This window comes from Drosophila virilis, chromosome X, assembly GCF_030788295.1.
Source record: "Drosophila virilis strain 15010-1051.87 chromosome X, Dvir_AGI_RSII-ME, whole genome shotgun sequence".
Taxonomy (NCBI): Eukaryota; Metazoa; Arthropoda; class Insecta; order Diptera; family Drosophilidae; genus Drosophila; species Drosophila virilis.
The window spans coordinates 8114478-8125161 of record NC_091543.1 but is presented as its reverse complement, the minus strand read 5'-3'; the positions used below and the strand labels follow the sequence as shown (position 1 = coordinate 8125161).

Genomic DNA, 10684 nt, shown 5'->3' with positions numbered 1-10684 from the left:
GATCAGCCTAAGAGTTTTTTGATTTAAGGCTAGTTTGAATAAAAAGTCATGCGTTGCAATTTGAGTTGTATTTTTGTAAGTTGTTCTTTTTAGCATAATTTATTTTTATATACTTTTTCATTTAATTTGCTTTTATGTTCATAAAGTAACGTGTGTCTGCCTCTGTCTGTGTCTGTGTGTTGTGTGTATGTGTCTGTGTGTGTGTGTGTGCGTGTTGTACTTAGATTGGATCTGCCTTCTCAACTGATGCCTTTCTCATATATGTATTACATTTACCTATTAGGTAGACCTAACAATATTATTTCTCGAAGCTGCTTAATTTTGGATCCGATTCGCTTACAATTTAACATGGCTTGTAAAAATTTATTGAAATTTATTGAAAGTCGAACGGTTAATTTTGTGCTTGCTCATTTTGGTATTATTTTGGTATTTTTTGCTGGTATTTCTGTTGTGTGTTGTTTCTTATTGTTCTTTGTGTTGTTGTTGCTGTTGTGTCTGTTTTTGTATCTTAGTTGTTCTCATATTTAATATATAATAATTTTTTTTGTTTCGCTTTTTTGTTTTGGTTTAACTATTTATAAAACATTTCACTTTTAGAATCTTAACAACGTTTTTTTTTTATTTTATTCTTGCTTTGTTTTTTTTTCTTTCTTTTTTTTTAATTGCTGCGGCGTATTTACTTTAATTATATATATATAAATATTATATATATAATGTATGTATATTAATTTTTATGTTATATTCTTTTTCCTTTCCATTTGTTTTTAATTTATTGTTGTACGCATAATTTACATGGAATTTCTGCTTAATTTGCTTCCTTGCGATAGTTTCGCAGCATTCCTTTTGCGCTTTTCATATAATATTATACTGATTTCTGCGTTTGTTTTCTTCTTTTATAACTATTAAAAAAATTGGTTGCTGCTGACGCTTGAAACAAAATGAAATTGCACGTGTTCTAATACTTTTTTTTTGTAGGTGTGTGTCAGTGTGTGTGTTAGATCATAATATAACTATGCATTATTATCATAATTATTTGCTTTCTATGCCCTTGCAGTCTGTATTTTAATAATGCCGCCTGACATGCCACCTTTTCTGTGGTTACACATGGAATTGGAACAATGTAACTGTCATTTTCTGTAATATAATAGTCATTCAGTTTTTCTTCTTAATCTAAAACAAGTAGACTTTAATTTTCTGTATGCTAATAGTCATTTGCTTATGTTCTTCTTTCTTTGGAACAAGTCGAATCGGAACACTTTAGGTTTTAGCTACCATTGTTCATAAAATTGGTTATTATTCGTTCATTAGCTTATTTTCGGAACGGGTAGAATCGGAACAACGTAAAAATATAACTGACATTAGCTGTATGCTACTCATTCGGGTTTTCTTATCCTTTTGGAACTTGTGGAATCGGAACAATGTAATTATTTAACTGACATTATCGGTATGATAACAGTCGTTCATTTTTTTCCTCCTTCTGGAACATGTGGAATCGGAACAATGTAACTGTTTAACTCACATTATTTGTATGCTAACAGTCATTTGTTTTTTCTTCTTCTCTTAAAAAATATTTAATCGAAACAATGCAACTGTTTGACTGCCAGAATTTCAAATATTTGTTATAGCAATTGTAAATATTTCAAAAATCAATTTTCTTGAATTACATGGGAATGAAACAAAATTACAAGTGAAACTTCAATTGTTGTATGAGAAATTTAGTTTGTTTTCGGAGATATCTTTAGTGAACTTATCAACGATAATGACAAGGGGCAAAGAGTTACTCTAGTAAAGCGGACTTGAATGCAGAGTTCTTAAAAATAATTTTGATATTAACAAATCTGCAAGGGTATTCAGGGTTCGGCATGCCGAAACTCTTCACTTTTTTTTTTATTTGTTGAGCTAAATATTTCATTGATTTCTTGTTAATTTTTTTTGTGTGGAGAGTAAAGAAATTGATGAGAATTAGATAAATGAATAAAATGTTTATCAAAATTATCTGGGCTTAACTGGCTTGAATTTATCTACTATGGATGCCTGTACATACATACACACATGCGGGCATGTACATACATGCATATACATATATATATATATATATACACTAATATCTGTTAAATATGCGTATTTATATTATAGTAAGTAGTTAGTATCCTTTGCTTATAATTCGAATGCCTTTCGAACGCTACGCATATGTATTTGTATTGACATTGTTCTCATTTTATATGTGATTACATACGTATGTGTATTGCATAATACAGACACACATATATATATACATACGTATATGTGTTTATTTTATTTTATTTTTTCATTTGCTTTTATTCCAGTCTTCTTTATTAATGAATTTCTAAACCAAATTTGAAAATAGGCAACGCAAATTGACAACTTTATTGGTAAGATTATTCTCTCTTTATAAGTTAGTATTTTGTGTTTGGTATTTTTGGTATTTTCTTGTTTGTTAGCATTATGTATTTTGTTGGTAGTTCTGTTTCGGAAATTGTTACTCAATAGCAAAGCTCAGCTTGAAGGTTGCAGTATAAGATTTCATAATGATTATTGTTAGTATTATTTGTATTTTAATTTTTGTTTTTTTTTTTTTTGTTTTTAATATTATTAGGAGTATTATAATAAGGTTTGCCTATGTTAAAATGCCTATTAAACTAGATATATAATTATATGCTGCTGCTGCTGGCTGAACTTTAATTTTCCCTAGGCCATAGACTAAACGCCTTCTCAGTTATTGAGAGAGCTTAGTTTTATTTATTTATCGATTAAACTCTTTTTTTTTTTTGGTGTTTGTGTTAGGTTTAATGTTTAAACTTAATTATTTTGGCAAGTTTATTTTATATTTCTTTCTCTGTTTGGTTTCCTTTTTTTTATATGTATGTTTTATATCACTTTGTTTTTTAATGTCCGGCCTGGCCAAGTTAGCCCAGACAAAACGTTTCTGTCCCTTCCTCCCTCTCGCTCGCACGCTCTCCAGCTCTCCCGCTCTCCCGCTAGCTATCTCACTCGCGCGCTGTTGCCCTCCTGCTCGTTCTTGCTCTGTCTGTCTTTGTCTTTAGTTTCTACTTAGTAAGCCTTGTCTAGCATTAGAATAATTTACTTGGTAAAAAACAACAATAAAAAAAAAAAAAAAAAACTTCTCGCATGACTTGAAGACGATATGTTTTTTTTTTTTAAATTTGTTTTGTTTGCAAATTGTTGTTTGTTGTTTGTTTTAGTTTTTTTTATGTGTTTTTGTTACTCGATATTTAGTTAGAATTAATAATATTTTATAGTTTATTAATAATAATTTGTATGCATATTATATGTATATCATTGCTCTTTGTTTTTTTCTTTGTTGTTTTTTATTTTAATTGGCTGCACTCGAACAACTCGTTACTCGTTTGATCTCAGGAACCGAACCAAAACTCACGAAAACTAATCACAAAATCATATTTAATCATATATTATATTATATTATATGTATATACATACAAAATATATAATATATAATGTACAAAAAATACACGTATGGGCGCCCAAAACGGTTACTTCAACTTTTGTTTCATATTAACTAAATTTTGCATATATCATTTTTTTTGTTTGCTCATTTCATTTTGTTTTGTTGTTTTTTTTAAGGCCAAAAATCAAGTATACGTTAAATATGTACTCTATACTTTTTGCAGATCTCAACGCTAAGTCGCTTTGCTGTTGTCGTTTGCTAATTCAAAATTGATTTTAATTTAAGTAAATCGATCATCTCTCCAACTCATCCTCTTCCACTGTTCTATTCTCGGTGTCTCTCTCTATCTTTCTTCTCGCTCATCTTGAGATCATCTCTGTATTTGCTTTAAACGTTTACTGTGTGCGTGTGGACGGTATTCAAAGCTGTAAATTGATTTGATTTATTTTACTTTCTTGTCTTTATCATTTTCTTTACATATTTACAATATTTTTTTGTTTAACTTTTCATTTTTTACAAATATTTTTTTATATTTTATTTGAATTTTTCTTAATTACAACAAGCAGCAAATCAATAAAAACTTTGTTATTCAGTCGCATTATTACACAGAAACATACGAGACTTACATACATAGTATACATATACATATACATATATATATACATATATCATATAGCTATGGCATATATATACACATATATACATAGATCTATATATTTGTATGCGTATGTTTCGGCTTAGTTCAATTGTTCGATACGTTTTTGTGAGATTTTTAAATGTGGTCCAAAAGTAATTGTGGTTTCTTTGAGGTTATGTTGAATGCAAAGCGCGTTTTCGGTATTTTTAGGGTACATTTTTTTCAAATATTTTTCAAGTATTTTTGGTATTTTGATGGAAATTTATAGCAAATTTTGCAGTCACTTTCAGATTAGATACGTTACGTTAATTCTTTAGTTCAATGGAAGCATACACAGTATATTTGTGTGTGTGTGTGTGTGTGTGTATGTGTGTGTGTGATAATATCTCAAGAAATTTCAATTCAAATTAACTAGTATATCTCTCATTGTGTGTGTGTGTATGTTTGTGTGTGTTAACTAGAATCATAGAAAGGTGCTTTTTTGGCTTATATCGTTTATATATTTATATGTATATAGAGATATTTTCCATATTTTCGAGATTGACAAAAGTTGAAGTCGCTAGATTGAACGTGGAAATAAAATGATAATAAGTTATACCATTTGAGAAAGGAAGAGTTAAATTACATAAGGTCGAACTCATAACATGAGACACACCCTGCTGGTTAGACGAAGTGCACATATATGCACAAATATATTAGGTTCTTTAAATAGAATGTGGAGACATAAAAGATATAGTACATATGCGTAGTCAACTACAAACTGAAGCGATTTCTAAGTAATTATGATCTAAAATCTTGGTTAACTCTATGCCAGAAGCATGTATATCTGTTTTATTGTTTTTCTGTTTGTTTTCTTTTAAGTTTTTGAAATCCTTCTCTTTTTTGGAGAATTGAGTTTGGGTTGGGTCTGCTGGAAGATCAACGGCCCTGTGGTTCGCTTGATTGCCGTGTTCTCTGATATTTGTTTGGTATTTATTTTATACTTATTTTTTCATGGTAATCTCTTTGGTATTTTTGTGTATGTGTGTGTGTGTGTCTCTTGTCGTGTAGCAGTTTGCTAAGTTTAATTATTGTTTTTGTATCGTTAGCAGCTTTTTTTCTTTTGTAAATCTTTTTACTTGTTTTATTTATTTTTTTTTGGGGGGGTTTTTTATTTGGGTTTTATCTACGTCTATATGTTCAGCTTCAACTCCGACTTACTTATTTACAAAATAGCAGCTTAGTTCGGTTATGTAAATTTATTTATGTATATAAATATATATATACATACATATATGCATATATCATTTCATACATACATGTATATATATGTATAATTCTTTGTGTTTTTTATACTCAATATTTTTAAATTAACGGCAGTTTTGATGTTTTAGCATTTTTATAACATATGTGTTTCTCTGTGTGTGTGTGTGTGTCTGTGGGTTTGTGTGTGTGTTTGTGTGTGTGTGTGTGTGCGTGTGTGTGTGTGTGAGTACGAATTAGTTTGGACTCGCCCTCATCTCCTTAAGGAATCAATATTAATTGCCAATCGGGCACTAATTAATTTCAATATATATAATTGAAAACATTTACGGACATGATATTTAACAGTTTGAATTTGCTTCGTAGCTCGCTTGCGCGTGCCAATTCACTTTTGCGTTTCTGCTTTGTGCGTTGTCCTTAAACGTTTGGCCAGCTGCATAGGTTTGCCAAAGAAAACAAACTCTGTGTGCAATGGGTTCGGAAGAAAACTAGAAAGTGAGTTGCAAAGTGAGACAAACAAAATTCTAGGCATTCGTTTTTTTTTTTTTTGCTAACTATTTCGATGATATTTTGATGAGGACATGGTCAACTGCAATCGCTACTCGTGTGTTATTTATTAATATTTATAATTTGCATTGCCTTAGTTTTCATTTCATGTAATTTCTTTTTTGTGTTTTTATATATTTATATGTATATATCTTCTTTTTTGTTTACTAATATTTGACTAATATTTATTCATAGAGCATAATTTAAAGTTGAAAATAAAATTAGCAGATATTGTATGTTTGTATGTATTGTTGCTTTCTTGTCTGTTTTTTGTTTTTGGTTTTAGTTTCAATTTTTTTTTTATTTTATTTTTTGTTTTTTTTTTGTTTTTCGTTTTTGTTGTAGCTAGCTTCTAAAGAAAGGAAGAAACTCCAATTAGATTCGACTACTAAGATAATTCTCATTTTTGTTTTTGTTTTTGTTCTCATTCTCATTCTTCATCGTGTTGTTTCTTGACTATAACGATGGTTAGTTGTTAATTGCTAAATTTGAACATAGGTATTAAGTTGAGTTTTGTTTTTTCTTCAATTTGTTTACTTCTCTCTCTCTGTGTGTGTGTGTGTTGTGTTGTGTGTGTGTGTGTGTGTGTCATGGTCTCCATTGAGCAGCTATGTAAATTGTTGCCGCCGTATTTGAGTATTAAAAAAAAACTATCGCTTCGACATTTAGCTACTTTATCAAGCTACTTTGTGTGTGTGTCTGTCTGTCTGTGTGTGTGTGTCTGTGTGTGTGTGTCTGTGTGTGTGTGTAGTTTGTTTTACATTTGCTGTTTAATTTACAACTACGCTGCTTACTATAATTATTATTATAATTATTATTATTATTACTTTAATGTTTATTTATTATTAATAAAATTCTAGATTAGACTGCTTTTGATGACGTTTCTGGCATCCAACGTAACATTTCACTGCGCAAGTTTCGTCTGTATTCCATCTGTTTGACTGCGAACAGCATAAAAAACATAATAAATTACAATTTATGAATTGATTTCAGTTAGAAAAAACAATCACATTAGCCGAACTTGTGACGCTTGTATAGGGGAATTTAATCCAAGTGTTGAGCGCGTCACGCTATAAATAAACAAGAAAGTTTTATGCAGCACATTTTCCGCGAATATTCCACAGTTGCGGGTGGAATAGTCTAAAGCGTTGAAATTTATGAATCCTTATTTTAAGCCTTGTAAGCAGGTGTGAGGCACGAAGCTTGTCGCAAGCAATTCTTGAGCCAGTTTTTCACTTGAAGAGGTGGATTTTCCGAAAAGCGTGAAATTAACTTTCATACAGCTTCTTGCATTTTTCATTTAAGCGATTTTGCGACAAGTGTGAAACCAATGATTTATCCAAAAATGATTAAATGTAATTTTAAGCAGATCTGTTGTAAAAGCCAATAACTTCAAGGATTCGATTTCCAACGATTAAGCACAGTTAAGGGTGAAATTTTGCGTAAGTCCGATATAGGTAGTATAAATTTCGACTTCCTTTTGCACTCCCTATAGCTCCATCTTTTAGTAAATATGTCGGAATCAGCCGGATTGAACTACTATATCATCAACAATCGATCGGAGTTTGAATACGTGCTGGTGAAACTTTTCTGTTTTGCAAGAAATTGACCATGCACTTTACAGAACCGGTGAGCTGTGTTGTATATATTTCTGAGTAGAGTCGGTGCAAGCGAGTTTTTGCTTGGAAACATATTTTTTTTTTTTTTTTTTTTTTTTTAAGTTTAAACTTTAAATGAATGATGAGCTGTACTATGCTTACTGAGCCCTTGGCCAAGAAAATGTGCTTCGAACCCGCAACCTGCTTGGTCAAGTAAACTACCAAGATCTGCTTTACCAATAGTATGCCGACAATTGGAAGTCAATTGTCTTTATGTGTGGTATTTCGATTTGGATACTCACCTAGTAGTCAGACGTCGGTTTCAATACTGACGGCCATTGCGTTATTATGCCTTAGCTGTAGGCTATTTGTGCTCCTTAGGCCGTTCTGGCCGAGTTGCTGCTGCTGCAGCTGTCCCTGCTGAAGTCCCTGCTGCTGTTGCTGCTGTAGTTGGAGCTGCAGCTGTTGCTTCTCAAACGATTGCTGCGTTCTCAGAAATGGCACCATGTGGCGGCCCGTATGATCAGTCAGACCTGGTGTGGTTGCATCAATGCCATCATCCAAATCCATAATGTCCGATGACGATTCGGAGAGTGAGGATTTTTTCAAATGTTGACCTAGTTTCGGTTTGGGCATTTGTATGCGTGTGTGTGTGTGTGTGTGTTGTGTTTCGGGGTTTACGTTGGGACGTTTTTTTTTTTTTATTTTTTTATTTTATTTTTGGGGGGATGATATAGAAAAGGAATCGATTAGCATTGCTTTCGCATTTCGTATTTCACAAATGAGCGTGGTTTTTTTTTTCGATTTTTTTTTTTAAACATTTTGGATATGATTAGTTATATATATATGTACCTAGTGCACCAGGTAAATATGAACAACTTGTAACGTGGTTGAAATTTTGGCTCTGCATCTCCTCCTGATCCGTTTCGCGGTGATAGAAGTAATTGAAATTACTGACGATAACCGGTACCGGCAGTGCGATTGTCAGCACACCAGCGATCACGCACAAAGAGCCGACAATTTTGCCCCAGAAGCCGACGGGCCTATTTTGCATTTAGCATTTTGCATTTTGCATTAATATTTGCATTTGCATTTTCATTTGCATTTAGTTTTGTATTGTGTGGTATTATTTTTTTCGTTTTTTTTTTTTCAGTATTCATTTTTTCATATGGCAATATTCAGGTATTCGATTTTTTTTCGTATTAATTTGCAGTATTTTTTCGTTGTTGGTATTTTGTATATTTAAAGCATGGATTTAAATATGCAAATTTGTTTTCGATTCGATTTTGGCATATATAAATATATATATTTCGTCAGTTATTTATATATATATTTATATTGATTTTTATATATATTTTATATTAATATATTATTTTATTTATATATTTATTTTTTATGTTATTTTTTTTTGTTGTTGTCGATTTGGTATGAAGAAGAACGTAGAAAAAGAACGCAGTGTGTAAATAAGGTTGTATATTTATATATAGATATATATATATATATATATATAAAAGAAAATAAATAAAAAAAAAATGTATATATATATATATATTGAAATAAGTTATAAATTGTAAGCATTAAAGGTTTGTAATATTCGATATATCATTATTAAAATGTTATCACTCAATAAAAAACAAGAAACAAAACAAAACAGAAGAAATAGAACAACTGTTAGAAACAAAATGGCGTAGATTTAAGAAATTAGTACACGGAAACATAGAAAGAAAGCCAAAAACAAAATCTGTGTATTTTCAACTCGAGGTATTCATATAAGTAATAATTTTAAGTGTGTGTGTGTGTGTGTGTGTGTGTGTGTGTGTATGTTGGTGTGTGTGTGTGTATTTTGTTTGATTATAGATTATTGTATATATTGGTATGTACACATCGAAAGCAAATTGCTGTTGTTAATTTAAATTGCGCTTGGTTTGTACCGCTTGCACGATGGAACTCAAAAAAAGTTGACTGGATAGAGAGAGATATAGAGAGATTTGGCTAACAAAAAACCGAAAGCGTATTGCCAAAATGGTAATAAACAAAATGTGCCGGCGTTTGGCGTCGTCGCTGTTAAACTTGACATAAAAATGAATATATATATATTGAGAGAGAGAGAGAGAGAGAGAGAGAGTGAAACCAAAGCAAATCGAAACCGATAGATCAGATCAGATCCGATCAGTTTCGTTTTGCAGCGCCTGCGATCAATCAGTACTACATCAAATGCGAGCACTTATCAATCCAGCGCCAGTCCAGTGTGTGTGTATGTGTGTGTGTGCGTCTTCGGCAGGGATTGCGACGCACGTTGAAGAAAAAGAGAGTTAGTAATTGGCATGAGAGAGACAGATAGAGAATAGAGTTAGTTAGACTGTGTGTGTGTTGATGTATGATTGATTGACTGACTGACTGACTGACTGACTGTATGACTGATTGTTTGTTTGTTTGTTTGTTTAATCTCTGTGTGTGTTTTTGTGTGCTTTCAACAAAAATTGTAGGTGCTCGATTTGTGCCAAATAATATGAACAGGCAGCAGCACAATGTTAACGGCGCTGTTGCCGTTAACAGTGCTGCGCTGTTGCCTTTAACAGCGCCGTTGACGCTCTTGTTGTTCGCCGTGTGTTGGTTAAGAGGGAAAACAAACTTGTGAACTTGTGAAGGGGTTTTTTTGTATTTACGGGGATTTGGTGATATCTTTTTATTCGGTGATTGTAGCAGCAGCTTTAAGTAAGTATATATAACTATAAATATATATATATTTAGTTAAATATAGGTAAGCGATTTCAAGTAGTTAGGCAAGTATTTGGATAATGCTCATTCGAGTAGAGTAGAGTAGAGTAGAGTATTTGTTAAAAGTAAGCGTAAGAAAATCATGACAGAAATCAAAGCGTTAGACTTGAGTGTAACAAATGGAGTTAGGCAACGGAAACTTAAAGTGTAGCTCTTGTCTGTGTGTGTAACTGTATGTGTGTCTGTGTGTGTGTGTGTGTGTAGCTGATAGTTAGTATTAGATGCAAATGTGCTAAGCGTGCGCCAAGTGTTGTTGTTGTAGCTGGAGCTGTTGTCTTTACTTTAGCGAGCGGTTTGTTGTTTTCTTATCAGTTTTTCATTTCAACTTCTTTGCTTTCATATTGTTTTTCTTTTTTTTTTCTTTTTTTTTTTTGTTCTTTTGCATTTTGCATTGATTTGCTCGTTTTGTTTTTGTTATTGTGATCAATCGATTGC

At 31.7% G+C, this 10684-nt stretch overlaps 1 protein-coding gene across 1 annotated transcript; it reads right to left on the bottom strand.

Moving 5' to 3' along the window:
• Positions 1-59: 59 nt before the first annotated feature.
• LOC138911223 (potassium voltage-gated channel protein Shaker-like) lies at positions 60-8732 on the bottom strand. The gene is made up of 3 exons (XM_070209050.1): positions 8324-8732; positions 7774-8088; positions 60-6814 (listed from the first exon to the last, which is right to left on the bottom strand). Exons 1-2 carry the CDS (start codon positions 8523-8525, stop codon positions 7781-7783), a joined length of 510 nt encoding a protein of 169 aa, XP_070065151.1. The 5' UTR covers positions 8526-8732; the 3' UTR covers positions 60-6814; positions 7774-7780.
• Between the last annotated feature and the right edge of the window lie 1952 nt (positions 8733-10684).

What these genes read in the sequence shown, in the direction of transcription:
- LOC138911223 (XM_070209050.1), bottom strand. Translation starts at nt 8,525, where the DNA reads ATGCAAAATAGGCCCGTCGGCTTCTGGGGCAAAATTGTCGGCTCTTTG. An exon ending in ATATTTACCTGGTGCACTAG is followed by an intron (nt 8,089 to 8,323) that starts GTACATATATAT and finishes AACCGAAACTAG; the next exon opens with GTCAACATTTGAAAAAATCC.